The sequence below is a fragment of the Nicrophorus vespilloides genome, unplaced genomic scaffold (assembly GCF_001412225.1).
Source record: "Nicrophorus vespilloides isolate i.1.1-1 unplaced genomic scaffold, Nicve_v1.0, whole genome shotgun sequence".
In the NCBI taxonomy this organism is placed as follows: Eukaryota; Metazoa; Arthropoda; class Insecta; order Coleoptera; family Silphidae; genus Nicrophorus; species Nicrophorus vespilloides.
The window spans coordinates 469,556-495,711 of NW_017100114.1; the positions used below are offsets into that span (position 1 = coordinate 469,556).

At 35.0% G+C, this 26,156-nt stretch overlaps 2 protein-coding genes across 10 annotated transcripts; one reads left to right on the top strand and one right to left on the bottom strand.

Annotated features, from left to right (window-relative positions):
* The first annotated feature begins 568 nt into the window (after positions 1 to 568).
* LOC108568737 (ELAV-like protein 3) lies at positions 569 to 24,115 on the top strand. Of its 9 annotated transcripts, XM_017929986.1 has the most exons (8): positions 11,200 to 11,313; positions 11,414 to 11,597; positions 14,337 to 14,610; positions 16,383 to 16,522; positions 17,069 to 17,222; positions 18,047 to 18,085; positions 22,574 to 22,805; positions 22,914 to 24,115. In XM_017929986.1, the coding sequence occupies exons 3-8, from the start codon at positions 14,409 to 14,411 to the stop codon at positions 23,236 to 23,238; spliced, it is 1,092 nt and encodes a 363-aa protein (XP_017785475.1). In that variant the 5' UTR covers positions 11,200 to 11,313; positions 11,414 to 11,597; positions 14,337 to 14,408; the 3' UTR covers positions 23,239 to 24,115. The 9 variants fall into 9 exon arrangements, with proteins under 9 accessions (XP_017785469.1, XP_017785471.1, XP_017785473.1 ...); XM_017929980.1 differs by lacking the exons at positions 11,200 to 11,313; positions 11,414 to 11,597 and adding an exon at positions 569 to 643 and having other exon boundaries at positions 22,586 to 22,805; XM_017929979.1 differs by lacking the exons at positions 11,200 to 11,313; positions 11,414 to 11,597 and adding an exon at positions 578 to 643.
* Positions 664 to 6,247, bottom strand: LOC108568738 (cytosolic carboxypeptidase 6-like). The gene is made up of 2 exons (XM_017929989.1): positions 5,656 to 6,247; positions 664 to 1,047 (listed from the first exon to the last, which is right to left on the bottom strand). The coding sequence occupies exons 1-2, from the start codon at positions 5,672 to 5,674 to the stop codon at positions 791 to 793; spliced, it is 276 nt and encodes a 91-aa protein (XP_017785478.1). The 5' UTR covers positions 5,675 to 6,247; the 3' UTR covers positions 664 to 790.
* Positions 24,116 to 26,156: the final 2,041 nt, after the last annotated feature.

Genomic DNA, 26,156 nt, shown 5'->3' on the forward strand with positions numbered 1-26,156 from the left:
TGTTAGGGTCATATGGTCCCTATCCCAAGGAATATCCGTTATAGCCTTCGAGCTATACTTATTTTTAATGCACGCCAATAAGGTGATGTATACTTTGAAATTTGAGTAAACAACTCAATTTTGACAATTTTATTGAAAGAGGCTTTCTTATTCCATAAGCGAACTTTAACGTAATTGATCATTCATACATTTTCATCATCATGAATTAGAATTTAGTTTTAGTTATGAATTGTAATATCGCAGCTTTTCCACTATTTAAATCTATTACAACCAAATATATCTTTGCATATTTTATTTGAAATAAATATACTAAGAAAATTTTGAGAAAAAAACTACCTTCTTTCAGAAAAATTATAATAATAAATATTGTATCAACTATTGATCAAAAATATATTTGAGTCATGTAACAATAAGATTTAAAATCAATGTTCTAATTATTGTGATGATAATTGTTTAAAATGTAAGTGATGCGATAATTCAATTTTTAGCTTTGATGTATTTGCAAATGAGGTGATGAGATCACAAATTTGAAATTGTAGATATAGATCAGCGCAAAAGGAGATTGAAAGGAGATTTCTGAACAAAAATTGGGTAAAAACAAACACCAACCAAAATGGAAGTGGTGGACAAAATAATCACACTTGTAAGTAGCACCTCTAATATTACGTTCATGTTTCGGTGTGTGTAACTCTGTCTCACTCTCTGTCTCTTTATATATACATTTATATATATATATATATATGTCCTTCTTTATCTCTCTTTGCGTGTGTGTTTGTGTATGCCTCTATACCTAATCTACCTGATCTTGGCGGACATTGTCGACTGTGAAGTTGAACCAAAACCTGATTTTTGGGTTGCATGTGTCCGGCCTGATGAATAAGTCATACTCGTACTCGTTAATGAGATCAACTCGACCCAGGTTTCCGGTTTCGAAGGAAGCGTCGAAGCACAAATGTCCACGCTTGGCTTTACCGCTGTGTCCAGGTGGTCTCATAATCACCCTGTTTACATTCCCCAGGCCACCCTCGCCATCACTATCGTCGCTATCTGTGGAACCAACAACAAAAAAAAAGAACAATAATATATATGTAAGCACATTGCATAAACGTTACAGACGCACACGCACACAAATACACACATTCAACAGCAAACCGAAAATCTCTTAAATTCTTATTAAAAAATTCATGCGTGACCGATCACGGGACCGGCAATTATCAAACATCTGGTACCGCATGCAGTGTAATTAAAATTGTACCCTCGATGCGCTGGTAAATGCTGGTGTGCTGCAATGGATCGCATCCCATGTCCATTGCTAACCGGAGGATAACGAACTTTCGGCTGCGGAGCTTTCGTCGCTACTAAAGCCCTCCTTCGAAATGTCCAAAGGTACTCCGTGCGAAATGTTATCATATGATTCGGATCTGATAAATGCACGGAAACCGCAGAGCCTAATAATGTACAACGCGATACTAGCAACTTCACACCAGGCACGCAGCCCATCACCTTCGGCCCATTAACGGTAATTATTGCAAAAGAGCTCCCCGATAACAGAGCCAACCTCGAACGCGATTCGTATCCGGAAATAAAGCATATTCACACGATACACAAAACTTTGATTCCATTCCGAAACATCACGTCACCGCTTGTACAGAACCACGGAAGCTTTCCGTCATCTGCTTACATAATTAACAGCAACCAAACAAGAAATAAAAAAAAAATAAGAAACGTATTTGTAGAATGCTTAAATATATGAATGTAATAAACATACTGCTTTTCATTTCTTCACCCAAGTAGTATCCAATGAAACAGGGTTGTAGTTGTAGCTTTTGTAAATGTGCTTATTTATATCTCAACAAAACTAATTCGAAAATTAATTTGAAAATAATTAATAAAACACTTTAATCACAGTCATTATCAGATCAGCTTCTTGATAGTTTATTTAAACATATTTGTTTACAATAAAATATCAATAAATTTAAATAATACAAATTTACTGAGCAATTCCATTTACTTACAAAGATACTTTTTATACTTCCAATTACTTTCATCCTTGATTCAAAGACACTATACTTAGTATATTTGTACAATTTACCATATTAGTGCTAGCTTTATTATAATACTAAATTTAAGAAATAATTGAATTAGTCAGAAGGTAAGTTCAAAGGGACTCTGGGACCCTAATGTTGATGGTATTCTTTTCTGCATTGGCACCCTTTGCTTGTTCAAATGTGGAGATCAATGACTTGTCAGATTATGTAAATATCATCAAATGCAAGCACAATATATTTAGGTGGAGCGTGTACGATATAAAGAAAAGAGCTAGAATATATGGAAAAAAAATATATGGATGCATCTGAAGGACATTTGCATGCGAAACTTGTTTTCTACTTAAAAAGTAGATACAACACGGGGGGACAATCCTTGTCCTCTCTTTTTCTCGACTGTCGTTGGAACGTGGCCAGACATCTGAATCCACGTGAGTTAATTTGTAAAGAAAAAAGCATCATTCGATTTAGTACAAATATACAATAGAAAATGTTCCACGTGGCATTTCTTGTACAGCTTTATCTTTATATGCTTAAGGTATGTATAAGTATAAAATGAAAATTTATAAATTTAATTAACATTTTCTCACAAATATTATGACCGATTTATCGAAGTTTTTTTCTATAATGGCATTTTTTTTTTAAATTTCAAACTTGATCAATACATTTAATTTTCAAGGTTTCTCATACTTTATACTTATAACAAATAAAATTGTTATTTCTTTTCCTCTTACTGTAAAGTATGTTAGTTTAAAATGTAAGGGTAGAATTCCCTCGAGGGATTAAGTTAGTACATGCGAAACCTGGTCTTTCGTTAACGGTAACACGTTGCAGTTGTCACCAATAGGTATACAATTAAACTATAAGCTATTGTTGATTTTTAACGATTGGCACCTTTCACCTATCATTTTATATCTTACAAAGGTAACTTTATACTCAACATAAAGTTAAGCACATGTCGATAAATCAATGAATGCAAAGAAACTTTACAACGGATAAACAAACCAAAAATCACACATCGATTTTATAAAATTATGTACTTGGCAATGCGTGATGTGAACAGTGGCCATGGCAACAATTAAAATCAAATTATCGTGTGTTCAGCATTGATTATACAATGTAAAACAGACATTTGTGACAAAGCGAAGGTAGAGCACGAATCCAATTAAACGCCATTACAGGCGGGCTTAATTAAATGTTCGTTCAATTGAATAATAGTCGAATTATTAGTAAATTGAGTTTTAGGCAAAAACAATTACGTTATTACATTTTTGTTGCGCTTTCAATTAAAGTTGAAATTCAGTCGACGCTTGGGACAACTCAAGCCGATGCCAGGCGTGCATTTTCAACCCTCCTAATAATGTCTTGCTCGAAGGCAGCTGCACACTTTTTGGTCTATACATATGCTGTCTCCGAATAGTGTTTTTTTTTATATAGCTTTACACATATGACAATCAAGAAACATATATGTACCTCCATCTGTATTTTAAAAAGGTTTGAAGTATCTCTAAATATTTTTGTATACACTTAGAAAATTTGTAAATGTATATAATTTAATAATATTAGTAATTGTATTTAATATGATAATTATTTGGAAAAAAAAATTGGTGAAATTCGTTGCAACCCTACTAAATAAATGTTCTCCTTGCTCCATCGACTGGAACGCCGCGCATATCATTCGTTAGAAAAACCGAAAACCCGTTTTGTCATGTTGAATATACTATTTAGTTTCCACATTTACATAAAAAGCGTGCAACAAAAGAAAGCGAACGCAGGGTGGACGTGCCTAGGGTTAATAGCCCTTTGCAGCTTTCACGGGTGAAGAATTGTAGGTTGGCGACCTCGACTCTATCTATCGTCCCTTAATTCCTTATTTAAGTGAACTAAGCCTAATTTCGGCAAACCATTCTTACCTTATGCTGCTTATAAATAAAGCAAGTGTTTCTATTTTGTTTGTAAAAATATTGATTGAGGAAAAATATTAAATCTCAGAACAAAAAAATATTTCTCGATATTTATATGTGAATTCACATAAATCTTATTGGATTCATGATATTTATTTTGACAGTTAATATTAGGATACTGTAGAATTCTAATTATTCTGGATATTAAAACACTCCCCCTTGGGGGACGATCTTTTAGATGAAATTCCGAATATTGCTTTAATTTCAAATTACTCAATCAAAGGTATTGTATACTGCAATGAAATTCTTTTATTGGTATTGTAAACATTCTTGTTTTTTTTTCTCTGTATGAAAAGTATCAATGTTCAAATATTTAATTAATTCCATTTAAAAAAACTCCACTTCTTAATAAAAAAAAAGAGATTTTACAATGAAAATGCGATTCGGCATTCCGGGTTACTCAAACGATTTATTTTCAAGATATTTACTTCAACAGTATTACAAGCTTCTGGAAGCGCTTTGAAGATATGAAATACATTTCTGGAGGGTGTAAAAATCCTTACACGGAAGCAATTTGCGAGTAATGCGATTTTATGTATTAAAAAATAAATATATTCTTTTCGACTTACAACGAATTAAAATTAAATCCAAATTCATACAAGGAAATAATAAAATTAAGAAATATGTACACAAATTAAAAGCTTTTATTTCTTAATTATTAACTACAAATAAGTTAATAATTGTGAATTTACTGTAGAAGATTTTATTCCGTTAAAATAGATTTAGTTACAATTTGATTGGGTTTTAAGTGTGTAGTTATATTATTTAAGTAATTACTGATAATGTTTTTTTTTTAATTTTTGTAAACCGATTTTTTTATATTTCTAACTAAAAAATACAATTTTTGTAGCGCACCACACGTCGGCGCAATTCCTTCTAGTCCTGAGGTTTTAATCACCTGAAGGATTTCGATTTCCGGGTGGAGGCTTTCACTGAAAATTCGCGTCGGACTTTGTTGAATGCATAATTAAAAAAAACCGGAAAGTGGATTTTAAATACTCAAGTGATTAAATGACTATAGTTAAGTGAAAGCTTTTCTACGAAGACAAACCTGAACATTGCTAAAATAAAATTTGAAATGAACTTCATACTTTTATTTACATCATGAATATAATGTTGATTTGTTTTATAAACTTTTCGATAAATCACCATATGTGTGTATGCAAATTAATGAAAGCCTGGCGCGCGTAGAATTCGTAGTAATTCCTCGTAGTCGTTCTCGCTAATAACCAACACAACACATATGCCGATTTATATTTATATAACGGGCGCGCGTTTCTGTTTGTGCATACTTATATAATAGTAAATACGCAATTGCGCGTATTTATTGAAGCGATTATTCAACATTTCCATTTAATTGCGGCGTAAGCGTTCGTACAATTCGGGCATCGATTCGGGAGGGTGACCACAATTAAATTCTAGATATATCCGCCGTCCAGGAATATTAGTTTTGCTAATTGGACGGTCGTATTGTTTCGGTCGGGCGTGCTAAGGCCAGGGCTGGCGGTTGACGGTGGGCGCTCCTGTGGGGAACGCAAGGGGGGATACGGCGGCGGCGGTGGCGGCCGGTTAGTCCGTGTGGGTGGTCGCACCACCACCACCATGGGGGTTGGGTGTTTTGTGCAATTAAAATCAATACAACAAACCTTCACCGAAGTCACCCATTCGGAGCTTTTGCGGAAGACGTGCTCGTCGGCCGCAGTACGGAAGTTGACTGTTTGACAACCACCGCCTATGACAAATATGTCCGCCTAGCTGTAGTCCCGTTCCTTATTATTCTTCCTTTCTTTTTTGCACTTCCTCTCGTCCCGTTCGTTTCCCTTCCTTTTCCACCTTCGTTCCTTCTCATTTTCTGCCCCCATCTCCGCTTAATAACGTCTCCTAAGTCTATTTTTAAGTTTGATCGATACAGGCTTGGTTTCGCTTTCAGGCCCTGTCCCCCTGTGACTACATCAACTTTTCAATGGCGCTTTGTTCTCGCAGGGAAAACTGCGGACGCCCCAGTTTGCGTAATACATCCACATCGCTCCGTTATTATAATTGTTGAATAGTTCACGTATGCTGGTAAATATAGAAAACTGGGGCGGCGATGCACTCGGAAAATAGGTGTCCCGGTGCAATCACCTTTCGCCACTTCGATTCCTGCTTTGATTCAAATAGTACATCCCCACCAAGACTCATATAGAATCTATCATCTGAAACAATAATAGAATATCCTTATATACTTAACCAACCTTGAATATATTAAATGACATCAAATTACTTCGCAATTACTATTTAGATTTAATTATGATTCATTTATTTATATATCCTTAAATATCGTTTTACATGCTAAAACTGTATATTTGTTTTTATAAAAACGTTTCAATATCTATTAATGGTTATATAGTAGATATCATTTTAGCCACTCCTTTCAAGGCTTCTAATGCATATGATGGACGGAAATGTAACCATATAAAGAGTTCGCTATAAATACTGCTTGCCTATTGGCTGACAGTCTATTTCAGGGCGTTTCAATGTCTAATACACTACATTGGATAACAGATGGCGTATCAAAATGAACGAAAGCAAATCTCTGACTGTGACCTTCACAATGACAATGTAGCATAATATATGTGCACACACGAAATTGTCACAGGTTCAATTCTCATTAATAACAACAAATTTTCAAATACACAAAACAAGTAAATTAACGCAGGAACAATTTTACTTAAAAACATTTTTAATGACACAAATATAAAAGATACACAGTCATTCCATAGTGTATAAAAAAGATACGAGCGCATTAAAAGTACATGAATCCTACTCTTTTCATTTACGGTTGTCAATATGTGTACCTTGTATATTTGTAGCATTGTTTTTCTCTATTAAGTGATGATAGTTTCTAAAAAAACTGCATCAATTCAGTAAAATTCGTTGTGTCTTCTTCATATACTGTAACATTGGAATTTCATCCGATAGAAATAATTGATTTCTAATATCATTTGCGAAACTTAATCAAAGTTTTCTCATCAAGAAACTAATTACAAAAGAATTTTATATAATAGATCCTACCCACCTATCTTCCAAACTAATTTGGAATATAGATATTAATCTTCTCCCTACACATTACTTACACTTTTGTTACAAATTTAGCACATTGCTAATGAAATGGCTAATTATATGTTTATTATCAATGCCACAAAGCTACTTAAAAACGTATCAAACCGTATATAAACATAACTCACAACACCTGTGTTATAGGAGTTTCCCTCTGTTCGCATCCACGCCCAGCTAAAACCGATAAACGATGAATTATAAATAGGCTCATTGAAAATTTCATAACCCAAGCAACGGTAGGAACATTGTAGGCCTTGCGGTTTTTCCAAGTACAAGGTCTCAGTCATAGAATATCCGATGTGCTCGTAAAGTATTCTTCGTGTAATAATGGTTAGTTGGCGTAGGCCAATTGTACATCGAACTTCAGACGTGAATTATTCATGATGTTGATTGGTAAATTAGAACGTCCGCTGAAGAGCTGTAAAACATGGATGATGAATGACATTTCGATGAAAAGCAGCAATTATTATGAGAGCAGCAATTATATGTCGATGAGCTGCATGTGATTCGAAGAAAAGCCTCGAGTACGAAGTAAATCCAATCGTTATTGGAAACCAAGTGTTTGTTGAAGAGAATTGAACCCTAAGCGACTGAGGGTTTCGCTTTGATTAATCGAAATCCAATACGTGAAATATTAACGATCCTATTCCGACTGCAATTCACAACAAAATACAGTACGAAAGAGCGAACGAAAAAAAAGTACAACAACTTGTTTCTGTTACGCCCTCAACTGTGCACGAATCGATACTGGTTAAACCTACCAGGAAGGACTCGTTTTTCATAGCTTCCAACGCGATCCTGGCTGCATGGATAATGCAATTAAATTACTCAATTACGTTAAATTATTCATATACTAAATTAATATTAACTCTCAACCACTCTAAATAGATGCATTTATTATGCAACTGGACTGATGTCTGATCAAACCCCTTAATCTTTGATGATTTCGACGGCCACGAATCAATAAATAACTGTTGCGCAAATTTGTACAAATCTTTTACAATCGCCTAAAGAGTAACAAATTCATCAAATGCTTAACACAAGATAAGATGTTACGTTCTCCCGAATCATCAATCATAGTGAACTAGATAAAACTACGTAAGACACGTTTCGTCAATCAAGCGCAAAGTTTATTTAGTCTCTTCTAAGCAATTTTTTTTCTCCACACATTTATTTTCCAATTCCCGAATCATTGTGTTTGCAATTCTGACCATATTTGAACTTGTTTTATTATTTAATAAAAAAAACTGTCTGGCTTGGAGCAAAGAATAAATAAATCACGAAGAATAAACCTTCTATGCATAAGTAAGAAAAATAAGATAAACACCAGAAACGATAAACATTTGAGAAATACATGCTTTTATATTATTTCTTTTTCCAACAGTTCACATTTTAACATTTAATACATGAAATCATTTTAATTATAAAATCAATAGTTATTACAGAAATCATACAATTATTACATATAAAAGAGTGAAATAAAAATTATAGAATTTATTTAATGAAAAAAAAAATAATAAAATTAGTCGATAAATGTTGTCGATTTTTGCGAAAATATAAAAATTATGCATTGGAAAATCTATTAGTGAACTCTAGTTAAGATGAGAATATCTAGTTAGTGGGCGAATTCGATATGCCTACTAGGGGATTGAATGGTCTATTTGCACCACGAAACAATTGTTTGCTTAAAGCCAACACTTTTAGATTTACACAGATGATGAAAGTTTCCAGATTCATATTTGCACTTTCTCTTTATTCCTTGAAGAGATTCGCTAAAAATGCAAACCAACTTTAGGACTTATCATTATTTATATTTTGGAAAATATATTTTTTTTAACAGAATACAATTGTTTGTTATTTTTTAATATAAATATTATTTGAATATAAAATTTTCACTTATTTTTATTTTCATTAAAATTTTTCAAAAATATTTGTCTCTTGGGATATATGCGAAATACGTACTGTACTTTTTGTGTGTGCAAACCACACCCTTACGGGATGGATATATTACTTTATACTCTTGGAAGGGAAAGCTACATCCTTTTTGGCACAGCATACATTCTGCATGAAATGTATTGATTCCGAGTACATTTTTTGTCCAGTTTGAATCCAACAAGATTGTTAATTATGTTCCAGTTCCTACAGTATAAACTTGATTTGTTAAATTATGGATTCTGTAAGTAAGGAGAAAAGAAAACGCCTTTAATTAACGGAAGAAAAAAGTTAAAGTTATAGGAAAGTTTGCACGCTTCGGGGAGTTTCGTGAGCGTAAAATCTAGCAACTCCTAGACATGTATGTATATCAAATGTTTGCAGATCGATATGCAAATTACCTAAGCTCTCCGCAAAGTTCCACACCTTGCTAAAAGCTTTCATTTTGAGCTGTATTATAATACTACGACAAATCGATTCAAGTATACACATTTATAATAGTTTAACAAATGTAAGCTTTATTTCAAGCAATTTTGCGAGTTACAACTTCTTTTTGGAATTAAGTTATTAGCAGATCGATAACTATATTAATTAAGCTCGATACCATATCTTTATGCTGTAACATTAAATTTTCAATTAAGCTGTTGTTTTATTTTTTTGCATCTTCAACAATTCTAAATATTGAATTAACTGTTTCCTATGCGCTTTTAACTCAGATTAAATTTAGTAGTAAATGAAAGTTTGAGTTAATATAACAATCTATTAATAAGCGTTTTAATAAAAGTTGTTCTGACTGAAACAATAAATATTTTTCAACGCCCATTGCGGCCTTTGAATTTAATATGAGATCCATTCAAAAACTTTGTACCTAGTTCAATGACTCAGTCATCCAAGCGGATTAGCTAAATTGATACCCGTATCGAAACGAGAATAACGGCGAAGCAAAGACAAACCAAAACGGATTTCGCAAAAATAAAACAGAATGAAACAAAGAGGATAAAATAGAGCTATAGCATCGATCGGGGGTTGCTGGGTGATGATTAAATTTCCGAACCGATGGCCTGATAATGTATCTCTGTAGCGTGTGTAATTCGGCCGATGCAAATTGCGTGTGGTGTGACCGAGCCCTGCAGAGGCGGGCCCTTTTTTGGGTGGTTAAATCGGGATAGGACAGGATAGGGATGGCGGCGACGGTGGCGGCGCAACCCGGAACTCTCGGTGTCAGAGCACAAAAATGAAATAGAAATCGAAATGAATAAAACGCGTATTTCCTATATACAGCTTCAGATTCGGATTTAATTTGAAGGAGTATTTGGGGTTGCAAATGTAGGTCAATGGATGGATATAGTTCTAGCTGTTACAACGTCTAAGATGAAGGACAACGACGGAATCAATGTTGGGTATTTTGGGTACTCTTAATTTTTGCGGTGAGATTTTCGGGAATTTTCTGAACTGACAACGAGATGTTTGCGATTGGGGGCGGCGCGCTGCGGAAGCTGCGAGGAGAGGTGAAAAATCGTGTGGATGAGATTGTGGTAAAGAGGAGAGAAGAGAAAGGAGAGAGGAAAAAAATGTATATGGTGAAGGAAGAGTGAAGAGGCGAACGGGCTGAGAGGGCCCAGCATGAATGGGGGGCGGCTTTGCCCGTGCCCCGGGCCAGGGGTGCACAGTTCGGAACGCGTGCGCAGGCTATCGACCGCACGGGCAACCCCTAGCCGACACCCTCCGCGCCATGCAACACCATTTAGTTATTGCACTCTCTGAATAACACTTGTGTTACGTTTGGTAGTGTACGTTATGTAATAATATCATTCCTTGCATAATTTCTTATTACTAATAATTCCTATAACTATTCTCTATTTAATCTATAGTATTCATATATTAATTGTTTATTTTATTTTTTTTAAGAAGTTACAAGGAAAAAGGAAGATACGATTTTCTTAAAGCTAAGTTATTAAATTTACTGTACCATTAGGTTGCTTGATCGTTTAGATATTGTTTGTTGTATAATTAACAAAGTAAGAAAAGAAAAGAAATAACAAGAACGAAGAAACGAAAGAAAGTACGTGCAATCTATTTATCGTGATCAATTTTTATAATATAACATAACGTATATATTTATATATATATATTATACTTATATATATATATAAAAAAAGTAACAGATAACACCAGCGTTTTTCACTGAGCAACTAAGTCATATTTTTATCTGCATTTCTCATCATCGTCATTATCTTTCGCGAGTGATAAAGCAGCAGTGGAGACCGAAACAAGTAATAAGTACATAGATATATAGATAGATAAATTTATATAAAAATATATTTAAAAAAAAAAGATTTGAACGAAAAATCTAATAATAAGAATATTGTAAAGAAATAAACAAGAAAAATCCGAAAGAAGATAAACGAAAGGAGACGCAAATCGTCTTAATATTTCACCGTAAAAAGTTCCGAGTTCATCCACCAACACGTTTAACAAAAACGCATTCAGTTTTGACTATAATTCGTACCTAAGATCATTGGGCGAAGCAGAAACACCAAGTGATACAGCCGAAAGGGTAAGCAATACAAAAATACTATTTACTACTTATATACGCATTTGTCGCCGCCACCGGTAAAAATATTCCTTCGTTCGTTTTTTGCGGACACGGGTACTTATAGTTTGTTGTTCTAATTGGAAATGATGGACTATTATGGGCCTATAAAGAACACACATTTTATTTGCATTTGTTGTTTGTTGATTGGTGATATTTCATTTAGTCCTTTGTTTTATTACTAAATATATAAAGCTAAGAGTGTAATGATTTGTGTGTGTGTGTGTGTGTGTGTGTGTGTTGCCGGTAGCAGAAACGCGGGGGTTGCGAGAAGGGAGTTGGCGTGGGCGATCAATACTATAGTCAGCCAGGCCAAAGAGCTTCCCGCCTCGGTAGTCGATTCAGACCGAGGCGATCTAAGAAGAAGTCTTTTCGCCAATCAGACTTGGAGCGGGGGCGGGCGTTGGACAAAACTACGGACACTAATTAGCAGTACTGTATGGTAGTACCGCAATAAAACGCGCAGCTGAAAAAATTGGTCGCCCTGGGTTAACGTCCTCACCATGGGGCACTTAACTAGTCTGGCCTAGGCAAAACTATCAGGGGTGGAAAAAAAGAGGGCCTTTTGTGAGACATCAGCTGTTCTCCACGCAATGCACCCTTCTACAACGGGATTCGGAATCGGGAAAAAAAAAATGATATAATAGACCTATCTCTCTCTCATTCTCTGTTTATATCTTTCTTTCACACGCATAATGTACATGTATTTTCAACTCTCCTTCTCTCTGATATTTATTGCCGAGGGTGGCTAGCCACCCCAATACAAAAATTGACCATATGCCACGTGCGAATGATAGATAGTCGAAAGAACAATAGCGCTACGAAGAACCAGTTTTCCGAAGATTGTTTCTATTTCTGGTTTGTAGCTGTAAGTCTGATTATTGATCCTTGCGATTTAGCTATCGGAGTATAGAGGTCTCGCTGGAGACTGCGTGATGGTTGGGGCAGCGGATCCGCAGATCTGGATGAGATCAACAGTACGCTAATCTGAACAACCAAGGACCCAGGGAGCGTAAATGCGAGCGAGTGAGATAGAAATGGAGGTTCAGGGAGAGGAAGGATTGGAAAAAGGAGGAAATAATCAATGGACGCCGGAGCGTCGGAGGGTCTGGCGCAGACGCGGTTTATTTGGGACCCCATGTAGCAGGAGTTGAACTGGTCTATGAACAGCAGTATGAGTTTAGTTAGTGAGCGTGGAGGCTGCCGTCGCCCCACTTTTATTTTTTAGTTTTCACAAATCTACATATATTATTTTCGTCGTTTTTTTATATACCATCATATAAATACACAACACTCTCGAATATAAATATATATACATATATTTATTGGTATAGATATAGACATATCGCGTGTACGTACGTGTATCTATGTACCTGGGTGTAGATCTGTATTTATATTTCGGCAAATAGATACGGACGCATGTGTGCGTTTGATTAAATTAATTTAACCAGTTTAGCGAACGAAAAGAACTCAAAATCGAACCGTATTTGTACCGGCTTCTCAGATATATATTTCTGTATACAGCAACAAATACCGCAACATAATTGTAGTAGTGTGCTCCGTGAGTGCGACGTGATCTATAATCGGGAACTTAATACTATAAACCGTGTTAGTTGCATACTTAGGTACGTATAATATTGTTTATAAAAATGTCATGTCACATAAGGCGTCATTGGATGGCGTTTTTTTTTTTGCTGTCGCTCGATCCAATTGGTTCCTGTTGTTATCAACCATCATAAATGTGCGCTACTCGCTCCCTAAGTTCTCCCTCCCATCGACGCAGCAGCGAACAATAGCCGCCCATGCAAATCGAATCTACCCTCTATCCACCCTAAATTTTCGAGGCACCACCCCTCCTGTAACTACTACTACTACTGCTGCAGCTACTATTAGTACTACAGTACCGACCAAAAATACAGCACGCACAGAAAAACCGAGCCTCCGTCAACGAACCCACGCCGCTCGCTCACGTACAATCGATACGAGACCATCCGGTTTTCGGTTCTAAACATTTTTTCCTCTTCAAGAGTTTGTGTGTGTTTTTTTTTTGTTTATCCGACCACGTGCATACTTTTATAAATAGACTGTATTGTATAGCGACCAGTCGAATAAAACTGTAACGTGAATATTATTATATTGCGCAAATATATTGGCATTCTGCACGGATCGAAACCCATGTGCGTGTTGCGGTGAGTTTTTAGCTCTTCTTATTCTTCTTCATCTTCCGCCCGGTTGACTTTTTTGCTGTGCACTGTCCATCCGAAAGCTTAGATTTTTAGGGATTTGTATATGCTTCTTTGTCCCGAAATAGATCACAGCAACTAAAAATAAACAGAATTTCATATTGATGTGTCGCGACGCACACACACTCCTAAATCTCTTACAAGCATATATACTTCTATCTCTGTGTATATATATATATATTTATGTACGCATACACTAGGAAGTAACCGACATAATACGAAAGGAAAGAGCGGGCGAATTTAATTGGTGAAGAAGAGAGCTTCTATTCCGGGTCGCGTGTGGGAGGGGTTTCGATTGCGCTTCCGGTTTTAGGTAACTTCCTGTTTGAAACGGAGCCAGATCCAAAGATTACCTCAACGACAACTAAATAAATAATGAATTACCTAACATGTGCCTAATAACATTAAGTGATTTTGTGTATTTTCCGTTGCGTTTGCTTCATGCGCTTTTGGTTTGCAGGAGAAAGAATCATTGAAGGTCTTCGTCGACAGTATTTATTTAAAAGAATCCAAACTGAAGCTTGACGGCAGTATGATGTCCAACGGGTTAGACGCCGGCGTTGTGGGACAACAGAATGGCAGCACCAACGTCCAGGGTGGTGGCCAGGAGGAGTCAAAGACGAATCTCATCGTCAACTATTTGCCCCAAACCATGACACAAGAAGAAATCCGATCGCTCTTCTCGAGCATCGGTGACGTAGAGAGCTGCAAACTCATCAGAGATAAAGTCACAGGTAAGCACCAGCAAAGATCAGCGCTTTTTGCTCACTTCTTTCTAAGCATTGCCGTCCCATACAAACATGAATCGCCAATACTAAAACCTTCTGCTTTCATCTTCGCTTTCAATTGTATATCTAACTCAATTGTTTGAAATTTACAATCGAAGAAGAAAGCGGCAGGTCTAGGAATTACTTGTGTCGTCAATATTCTAACATTAAACTATTTAAATAGTTAACAACTTGTTTTAAAAAAAATTACTATACATTTAATTTATTCTACACTAATTGAATGAAATCATTTAAGTAAAGTATTTCTAATAAGTAACTATAATAAGTAACAAGAATGTGAAGTACTAATCTTTCATTTGATTCTTTAGTTCATCATTGTGATAACTTTTGTACATATAGAAATGCAAGCTAATGTTGAAGACCTATAGCGTTCATGTGAATATGGGACGAACGAATCATATCGTATTTCTCCTATCTTTTAACATTTCTTTGCGTTATAAAACATTAAACATATTTCGTTGCCTTATTTTATTATTTTCATTTTACTCTCTGTCTTCCCCCCTCTTTTGTACGTATCACTCGGCGAGAAGTCTAAAAATATAGAATAATATTAGCTAATACTAGTTATAAATTTAATCAAGCGGTATAACAAATTAGGGGACGTCTGAGATACAAATTGGGAGGATAAAAAGATGTAGGTAGTAGGCGTTTGCCTAGTCTGCGAAACCAAAAGAAACATACCATAAGCGATTCTTTCGGGGAAACACCCGAATACTTGTTTTTAAAGCCCTTTAGTTGCCAGCAGCTAGCGGCTATCCAAGTCGGTACTACAACTATGATTTGCATTATTACGTTTGAGATGTGCTTTAATTTATACCGGCACGGCAGTTATTTAGAGACACTCCGTGCTATTCTGATGCGGTGCCAAGAAAGAAATATTGTAATTGATTTCTCCGGGTTGTCCATACCAAAATGCGGCCCGCATTCCATCCAACATTCCTCTTATCTCGCCTTCGGTTTGTTTAACTGCTAGTACGGATGTTGATACAAATATTTAATCTATTTTTAATACGCACAACACACATATTCTTCGGATCTCTTGGTGGAAATTAGTTATTTGGTCCGCCTCGAAGTGCGTAATTGCGTGTTCTGTTATTATGAATACTATTTGATTGGTTTTCGTGTCTAGCCAGTTAGCGGCATCCTGCGTTTAGCGGGTGTCAAATCGCGGTGGGACATTTAAATTCGCCATTTTGTCCTTGTCCCATTCAGTCGGAATGAGTCACGGGCACGTGTTATAACACATATATATATACATCGTGTATATATGTCTGTATATGCATGCGTGTTCGTGTGTATGTATATACTCACTCATTCACGTTCAGTTGGGGGAGTCTCCCCTAATCAAAGCACCCGAAAAGTATCGACTATCATAATGGTAAAATAAAATAAAGCACATTGAGAGCGAGCGTCTGCATTATCGCGCTTAGTAGATGTAGGATGACGCATGTTTCCGTTAAATAATCGAGAGCAAATGCGGGAGAGAATACGCAACGCCAGGCATACCATACCTACTACATACTACGATGACGACGAGACACGGAGGAAACAGTAATAATGATAATAGCAATAAATAATGAAGAAGTAACAGCAGTAAAAAAGAAACAGTATGTTCAATGTTTTATGATCGCGAAACATGTTGGCCTCTTCTCTTTTTCGTTTTCCTTTTTTTTTTATTAATAGTTCGTTTTTTTTTTTGCAATTTTTATTGCCTGCAGTTCCGGTCGGAGAATTGAGTAGTCCGTTGGTTGCAGGGCAAAGTTTGGGGTACGGATTTGTAAACTACCACCGGCCAGAAGATGCAGAAAAGGCCATAAACACCCTAAATGGTCTGCGACTGCAAAACAAAACAATCAAGGTATGGAATAGTTAGAACGAGTTCTCCTGACGATCCGCCAACAAACAAAAAAAGAAATATAATAATAATAGAATACTATACAGATACTATAAAAATAAAATAAAAAATATAAAACTGAAAACAAAACAAAGACAAAATAAATTAGAAATGAATGTAATAGTGTAACTAGTTAAAAGACATGCCGGTCTCGACCGCACAAATTGTTTGGCCGATCTCCATTTGACGAGATGCGCATTCCGCAATTCCTCACTTCTGTTCTGTACTTGTTCTTTTGTTATTTCGTTTTTCAGTTCTATTATTTATTATGTTTTTTGATTTTGTTTTGTTTAGTTGTCCTCTCTCTCTCTTTCTTTATATATACATATATATAATTGCTTATATATATATATATTTGTATATAACACAATGTCTCTTTGTGTCTCTATCTCTCTGTTTCACTACTCACCACTTTCAGATTTGTATGTGCGTGCGTGTGTATGTATTCTGTCTATCTTGTTTTATTTTGTTTCCTTCCATTATTCTTTCATTCTTTATTTCGCCCCCCAGGTGTCGTACGCAAGGCCAAGTTCAGAAGCAATCAAAGGTGCCAATTTATACGTGTCTGGTTTACCTAAAAACATGACACAACAGGATCTTGAATCTCTCTTCAGCCCTTATGGCCGAATCATCACATCAAGAATCTTATGCGATAACATCACCGGTAAGAAAACCACGACCACTTTGTATATGACAATATATTCATATATATTAATATCTATATATATATATACTACGTAAATATGAGAAGTATATATAACATATTTTTTGTTTTGTGACCATTTTTTGAAATGCTCAGAAATTCGATGGACCAAGTAACGAAAAAGATAAAGAAAAGAAAAAGAAAAACCGAACGACTGTAACAGAAATAGATCACGAAAGTAAGCGAAAGAACATGACGAGGTCGGAAACAAGGGTTGTTTCACGAGCGGCGACCTTATCATTTGTTGTTGTTATATTTTTGATTATTTTTTTGAATTATATTCTTTAGTTCGTTTTACCTTTATTTGTTTGTTTTTTGGAGGTATGCAATACGAAAAAACGAGACGACGAGTGGTTCCTTTTATCAATGTTTTTTTTTTTACTTTGTCGTTCTTATTATTGATAACAGTTCTGTTGCTGCCTTTTCTGCAATTTTTTTGTTGATGCCACAGTCACAGTACCATACATACAGAATACATCAACATACAATTGCAGTTGTTTATTATATATTTACATTGATTTTATTTTTTTAATTAAATATTAATTCGATTATATATATTTTTTTTTACGTTCGAGTTTATTAATTTTACTGGATGTTCGAATTTTTTTCTCTTTTGTTTTTCTTTTTTGTTCAGTTATGATTTCGTAGTTTTGAGTTCGATTGGTTTCATTAATTTCAGTTAATTCAGTCTTAAAAGTTTTTTGATAATATTTTTAGCTTCAATTATTATTATTATATTTGTCTTACTGTACCTATATTTTGCGTTTTTTTCTTCTCTTCCCTAGTACGTCAATTTGTCACGGGGGCCGGAGAGAATTTGCCTGGTACGTACTATACCTCCTCTCTCTTTTTTACACCCCACTAACACCACCTACAGTCACCAGCCCACTCTTTGGTTGTTCTGTTCGGGTTCGCGAAAAAATTAAATAATTTTTTGTTTAACTCAAATCGTTTCTAATGGTCGAGATACAAATTTATACTGCATTCATTATCGATCCGGAATTTGGTAAAATTAAAATAGTACGAATATAATTAAAATAAATAAATAAAAAAAATTAAATTATTAACAATAAGTAAATAAACGATGCTAATGGTATGAGAGAATAAAAAAATGGGTACACCACGAAACCACCTAGAGAGATTTTTTCCTTCCAATTACGTGTATGTGTTTCATACTTTTTTTTTATTTGATTTTCTGTTTCTGTTACTACACCCTCCCCTCGTGCCGCAGTTTATTTCTGTTTGGGAACGAAGGAAGGGAAGGTCTCCCTTTTCGCGCCGACACCTTCGGCCTGGATGGGGGACAACGCGATTTTTTTTCTCTAAAATTACAATACCATCCAGAAAACTAACCCCCCTTTCAATTGACGAATTCCATGATATTAATTGTATTTTTTTTTTACTTTGATTTTGTTGACTCCACTTCGCTTATATCCATTTTATATGTTTATATTATATATATGTTATTTGTGCATCGTGGCATGGAAGATATTATTTGCTGGTTATATTATATATAATTTTTTATTTATTTATTTTATATTATTATTATTATTTTAATTGACAAGCAGAGCAACTCTGAACACAACACACCAAGTATACTCGTTGAATTCTGGCGTTTTTTCAGACCCTACAACATTTATACTCACTCCTCTTTACATCTTCTATCTATCTATAGACGTATTATGTGTATTTCTATATCCATCCATCTATATATATATATAGGCGACACCGTCTATTACATAACAATACACATAGACCATCAACTAACTGACGAATAATAGCAGACCAGATCCAAACCACTAATGCTGTTTATGAATATGAAACTTTTTCACATCAATAATCACGACGAGCTAATCGAGGGAAATTCCCTTTCCCCATCAATCGCAGTACACGCACACCTAACATACACCCACACACATCAAACACGATCGCTCTTGCGCCTCAATTTTCTACGTTAAACAACTTCAAATATACTATAAATGTGGTCCGTTTTCCTCGCAGAGGAAACGCTTAATTGTTTTCGTTCTGTTTTCTTTCTTGCGCAACGCCAATCTGGCTCTGTTCTGTTTTTTTTTTCAATTGCATCCGTTTATTGCGAGCAAATGAGTAATGTTATCCATCCATTCAATGATCCGTAAAATTACGATTGATTATTAATGCAATTACTCGATAAGTATTTTATCACGTTTAAATGTTGTCGATAGACATAAATTCTGTCGTATAAAACACAAGTTATTAATTCTTATTGATATAGCAAAATTATGTTCTATGTTATAAGATTTGTGACAAATTAGAAATATTGTTACAAGCTATTGAGCTTATGCAGTAATGGCTGAAATGTTCATGTATTTATAGTTAGTTGATTCACCACGATAAATTTAGGATGCTTAAGTTAATCCTAAAATAGTTGAAGTTCTATTGAAAATAATGTTTGTATCTAAATCGCAATAATAGCCAAATGCATACAATTATTTTTTATCTACTAACTAATTTATATAAAGCAGTCCAGATATCGATTACATATAACCAAAATAACCTTGATACTTGAACAAAAAATATCAATAATAAAATGAATATAAATATAATTCTAACAAAAAACAGGTAATTTTAATCTTAAAGTAGTTGATAAATCATCTAGATTCATTTTTTCTTTTACAAATTAGCGATACAAACGCGTAGCAACATGTATTGAAGCATGGATGTTTGTATCCAGAAATAATTAAATGCCATGGAAATTTATTTATAGACTCGCAACTCGTATCAAACATGAAATTACGACTATTTCGCTTCGCCACATATGCCTTTATAGGTAATCAATGGTCATTGAAGTTCATGAAATTTTGATGAGTCGAATAACTAAAATAACTTGCCTTTGTCGGAATACTACAATATAACCAAAAGTAAACATCTATAAACGAACTAATAAAACTGGCTAAATGTAAATAAAGAATTTGTCACATTTGCTGTAAACATACAGTGGCAAATTTATTGTTTTGTCAATACAAACACTATTGTGTTGTCCATACTTTGTTCTTTAGATTCTTTCGGTCGATGATCCCAATTTCTAAATACATAATATTGCATAAAGGTTATTAACCAATTAAGTGTGGCATAATCGTAAATCACTAAACGTTATAAAATTGTATAGTGTATTAAATATATATTCGATATATATTTCAACTTAATGGTTATTATTGAATGAAAATCGATACGAGAATGAAGGAATTATTTAGTTGAGCATCGCGTTGCTTGGCATTTTAATGGTATTTCAGTTTAAATGTCAAAAATGATTATTTAGCAGTGCAAATTGCGTTTCCGCATTTCGCCTATTTTTAGGCATTCTCAGTATTTGGTAATTCGATAGTACACAATGCTTTGATTTGCTTCGAAAAACATTGACTAGAAATGTTTTTAGGAATTCGTGTGTATGTCGTGACGTTGTTTTCATTCAACTCTGAGACAAGGTCATGTATATTTTGTAATGTTTACTAACATCAACAAATAAGAAAATACATCAAACCGGTAGATTAGTTCACTTTCTTATCTTAAGTACTGAATACAATAATTATATCATCATCATAAGCACCATTAAAAAGTACTTAATGTTTTGAATGTGATTGTTTTATCAGCATGATGACAAATCACATTGAATTATTTTTATAGTGTACTTTTAACCAGCTTATGAACATAAATAAAATTAACGATTACAATGAAATACTATTTACCCATTGTTACTTTGTTTCATTCAATAAATTGTAAATATCAATAACATAAAACAAATGTTTAGTTTAAAAAAAAAACAATAAAATTTTACGATCATTTATTGATAGTTTTCACTAATTATAGTAAGCGCTGCAGTAGAATTATTTAATATTTGTATTTTCAAATTTAAACTTTATGTAATGGAATATGAGTCATGTTTAATCTGATTTCCATCCAGACCACAGCGAGAAGAGCTGCCGCATACCGACACCCAAAAAAAGGGGAGAATACAATGGGGTGCAGGCAAAGGGATTATTGCAGATTACCCTAGTTTAAAAAGTGCATTTACTCAGGGGGACGAACCCCAAGTTTTGTTAGTGGAAAACCCTGCATCCGTAGGGCTTATCTACATGAATGCTATTTTTGAATTTAAAATTTATACAGTATATTCATAAAGTCTTTTTACGAATCATTTCCAGTTGTATTCAGTACAAAACTTATCAAATTTACATTACTGGTATAGCTCTTAAAAGCTGCATATAATCGATTTTATAATAACTTGGGTGAGTTCCATGGAAATAATTAAATTGTTTATACATCATGATATACGATGGGTATAAAAATTCTAAAAAAAGAAATAAGTGTTTTGTATCAATTTGTAAATTATAAAAACTCATGTATTTCTAAATCATGTAGATAGAAAAACTTATCGCAATATGCATGATGTCGAATACACGTTCATCGGAATACAAAGCAAATCAAATAAACTCTCAGGAATAAATCCAAAACGATCGTATTGCAAGTTTCAATATTTTATATTTACAAATGAATTAATTTTCTTAAACACGTTTTAAAGTTGAATATATTGGGATAACATTGTTCCATAACTCGAAATGGCATTCTTGAAACCAAAACATGTAAGTCATGTACATGCAAAGTGTATATATCAAATCTGAAATAACTTTATTTTTTAATGTTTTCTTTATATATAATTAAGTGTTTTTTTAAATATTCTGTTTTTTATATGATGTTTGTGATTGAATATTTCAAAATTAGAAATAAACTTAGTAATTAATATGCAGAGAGCAAATTGTACTGAGTGTTTTCTAATTCAATGGTTTTCTTTTTAAACAAAATAATTAAGGGATGTGTGTTTATCTAAAGAGAACAGAACAAATGAGTGTTTATGGTTAATGAAGTATAGTGACTTAGAAGTGGCTTCGATGAGCTATGAGGTTCTATCATAAAGTGTGAGAAAAAAAAATCGAAATAAAATGTGTTGTGGAAAATATGGCGATGCCTAAAACTGGTTTATCCGAGGTCGAGCCCCGTAACGGCATTTTTGAGCCGGGGGTATATGCAACTCTGTGGTTGCATTATTTGTTTCTCCAATAAAAAGTCTCGTTTCTTTGATTTCTTAATGATGAGATGAGTCCGAAATTGATCGACGTTATATGGTTACGAAAGTTGGGAGGTGATTATTTATAAACAGCTAAGGTGCGCACGTTTTGCTTAAACCAGAAAACGTAATTGGGTGCAATTCAAAGTTTGCGTTATTTTTACGTTGGCGGAGGGAAATTAGAATGTCTATTACAATTTTGCCCGTGTAGGCCTTTCGAAAGGAGTGGGATTTATCAGATTCGATCAAAGAATGGAAGCTGAAAGAGCCATCCAGGAGTTGAACGGAACTATCCCGAAAGGATCTACGGAGCCCATCACCGTGAAGTTCGCGAACAACCCCAGCAACAACAACAAAGCGATTCCGCCCTTGGCCGCGTACTTGGCTCCACAGGCGACGCGTCGCTTCGCTGGACCAATCCATCATCCGACTGGTCGATTCAGGTAAGCTGCGATATGATGGAATGTGAAATGACGGAGGTGGAATGAGGAGATATGGTTATATGTTTGTTAGGTTAATATGTTGCTAATTGAACCTGTTCGTTGTTCTAGGTACTCTCCGCTGGCCGGAGACCTGTTGGCCAACTCGATGTTGCCTGGAAACGCAATGAACGGATCCGGATGGTGCATATTTGTTTACAACCTGGCGCCGGAGACCGAGGAGAACGTCCTGTGGCAGCTGTTCGGGCCCTTCGGAGCAGTACAAAGCGTGAAAGTGATTAGGGACCTGCAAACAAACAAATGCAAAGGGTTCGGCTTCGTCACGATGACAAACTATGACGAGGCTGTGGTTGCCATCCAGTCCTTGAATGGTTACACACTAGGCAACCGTGTGTTGCAAGTAAGCTTCAAAACTAACAAGAGCAAGACAACATAGAGCGCGCTATCGCCTCCCCTTCCCATCGGATCCCGCCCAGTTCGCCCTTCAACCCTCTAGTATTTAATTTATTAATTTATTACTGCATCACTTGAGTCATGTGATCTGTTAGATATTTAATGCGAAAGGGCTAGCAGGGCGGGATGCGATTCGATTCCCCACGACCACCAAAACCCCACACCGTACACTCCCCCACACCCCTCGAGGGATCCCCCGCAAATGAATTAAACTAAGAAAATGAGAAAAAAAACATAAAATGAAACACGATGCAAGAAGTATTGAAAACAGACAAGAAAGAGATATATATATATATACCCCTCCTAATGAGGTTTCTAACGAATCTCGCTGTACTTAAAAAAAAATAATTAAAAAATACGATGCTAGTCAGAAGTGCGAGCGCGCATTTCCCATAGCAAATTATGAGATCTGTATTTGTTGAAGGAAGAATGAATGAAAAATTTCGTGCCATCTCTCTGCGATTTGAGATTGTTGGGAGTCACCCCAAAGATACAGATTATGCATAGTAAATTATTAATCATATAGTATTTATTGATTTTTTTCCGTATTGTAACTCTTATGATTTGACTTTTAGTAATTAATTTACGTTACATTGTATTTATATGTATGTGTTTTGTGTATTTATATATGCATATATCCCTAGTCTCAAGAGCGGCGTCTCCGGGGTTGCTACGCGCGAACGACCATCTGATGGTCGTACCTGGGGGACGTTTGCCTATAAAATATTTGTGTTTGAAGAAATGATAGAGGTTGGAAAAGTAATAATAATAATTGGGGCCGGATCGGCGGTCTGCCCAGAACAAAAAAAAAACTAATGAACTTCGTTCAAGAAGTTTAGAAATATATATATAAATAAAAACATTTGAAAATAGAAGATTAAAAACATTCTATTAAATTTTCGCAGCAGATTATGAAGCAGCAGGAACGAAGCCGCCCGCCGAGCCGCGCCACTCTTATTTCTGTGTGTTTGTGTTTGTTTAGTTACACGATTATTAAAAAAAAAGAAACAAGTGTTACTTTAACTTTTATTTTATTTTTTCGTTTCCAAAGCCGAAACGATTCAAAATTTTATATCAATATATATCCGCGTATATATATATTATTATATTATTTAATTACAGTGGTTTTGCTTACCAGAGAGTACATTAATTAATTGCAAAAGTAAATAACTCGAGAGAATTGAACTCGGTTTTTATTTTTCTTCTAATTATTTTTCGATTCGATTTGTATTTCATTATTATTGTATTCGATTATTAAGAATATCAGAATGATTCAAAGATTTTTTTTTGTGAAAAACAATTAAGATTAAGAGAGAGAGATGTAAGCGCAAAACGGCAACGGCAATGCTTCCGCGAGGCCACAACACTAAACAAAGGTATAAAACAATTATACCAAAAAAAAAAAAAATAATTTGTAACGCTATGAGAGAGTTACATGAGAATTTCAGATTTCCGTTAATTTGTGAGTTATATATTATTCAATTTCGTTTATTGATTTTTGTTTCACACACACACACACACATACACACACGCGCCCTTACCCCCAATTTAATTAATTTATTAATTTGTTTCGATTACTATTATTATGATTTATTTTTTTTCTACTTAACATTATTTTTCTCTGAACTTTAGTTTATAATTTCCTTTTTATTTCTTTATTATTTTTTTTTATTAATTATTATTTAATTATCATTTGGTTTGGTTTCAATAAATTTAACATTCGATAATAATTTTATCTTTTTATTTTTATTTATTTACTTTCTTAATCTTTATGCAATTGTTTTATTATTTCAGATTTATTTATTGTTTATTTTATTTATTTTTTTGATTTTTTTTTACTTTATTCTTTGATTTACTTTATGTGTTTGTTTTTCTCTTTTTTCCTGGTTGTGCTGTCTCGTATGGGGTATTAGCTGGCGTCCATGCAACCAAGCACAAGCCTCGCGTTTTGTTCCTGTGCATATGCAAATCTTTTCGATTGAAATCATTGTAGGGAACGGAACGCGTTGCCTACCCTTAACCACCCAAGAACTAACCAACCACTTCCACTGATCTAGAAACGTGCAGAACAAAGATATTTTTGTAAAAAGTCGTTAAGCCGAAGGGAGGAGAAAAACTGGGTATATTCGTATCCGTATCGCGAGTCGGTTTGGTTAGTCGAATGAAAGAAAGAAAGATGATGACGATGATGATGAATTGATGTTAGGTGATTAGTTGTTTATCTGGGATAACTGAGAAAAGAAACGCACACGGCCGCCCGGCAGCGCAGATACGAACATGTACATAGCATTTAAGTGACCGAACTAAGTACAATTTAAGACTTTAAGCTTTACACGCTCAGCGGTCTTGGTCTGGCTGGTATCGTGTGAAAGGCAACGAAACTCTTCACACTCCACCAGCTCCGGCACCGCAACGCAACCGACGCCAAAAACGCCGTTCGAAACACGCCATAAACCTCGTCCGAAGTCAATGCGGTCGCGCCTTTGACACATCTAGGTACCAAAACATGTAGCATCCACCCGAGGACGCCCAGCACCTAGGTACAGCAACCTTGGAGTCGTAGTTACACTTGCCGCGTCGACGCCGATTTGCGGGGCGACCCCTCGTCCTGATCCTGTGGTTTCGCAGGAAAGGAGATCACCGTTCATCAATGCCCGTGTGTGCATAGACCAGTAATCAGTGATTAACATACAACAAGTGCGTGTGTAACATGTAGCTGCGACGTCAAGATGACTAGGTGCACCATGTAACTTGTAATATCGATCGCGTACCTTCGAACTGGAGGTAGAACGGAGTTGGAGGCGAGAACCGCGCGGACCGTTAGTTAACATCTTCGGATCGGACCAGAGCATACAAAAGCATATATCAATCAGATGGCAATAAATGTTACGAAAATAATAA

What these genes read in the sequence shown, in the direction of transcription:
- LOC108568737 (XM_017929979.1), top strand. Translation starts at nt 614, where the DNA reads ATGGAAGTGGTGGACAAAATAATCACACTT. An exon ending in CTTATGCGATAACATCACCG is followed by an intron (nt 17,223 to 18,046) that starts GTAAGAAAACCA and finishes TCTCTTCCCTAG; the next exon opens with TACGTCAATTTGTCACGGGG. An exon ending in GGCCGGAGAGAATTTGCCTG is followed by an intron (nt 18,086 to 22,573) that starts GTACGTACTATA and finishes TTGCCCGTGTAG; the next exon opens with GCCTTTCGAAAGGAGTGGGA.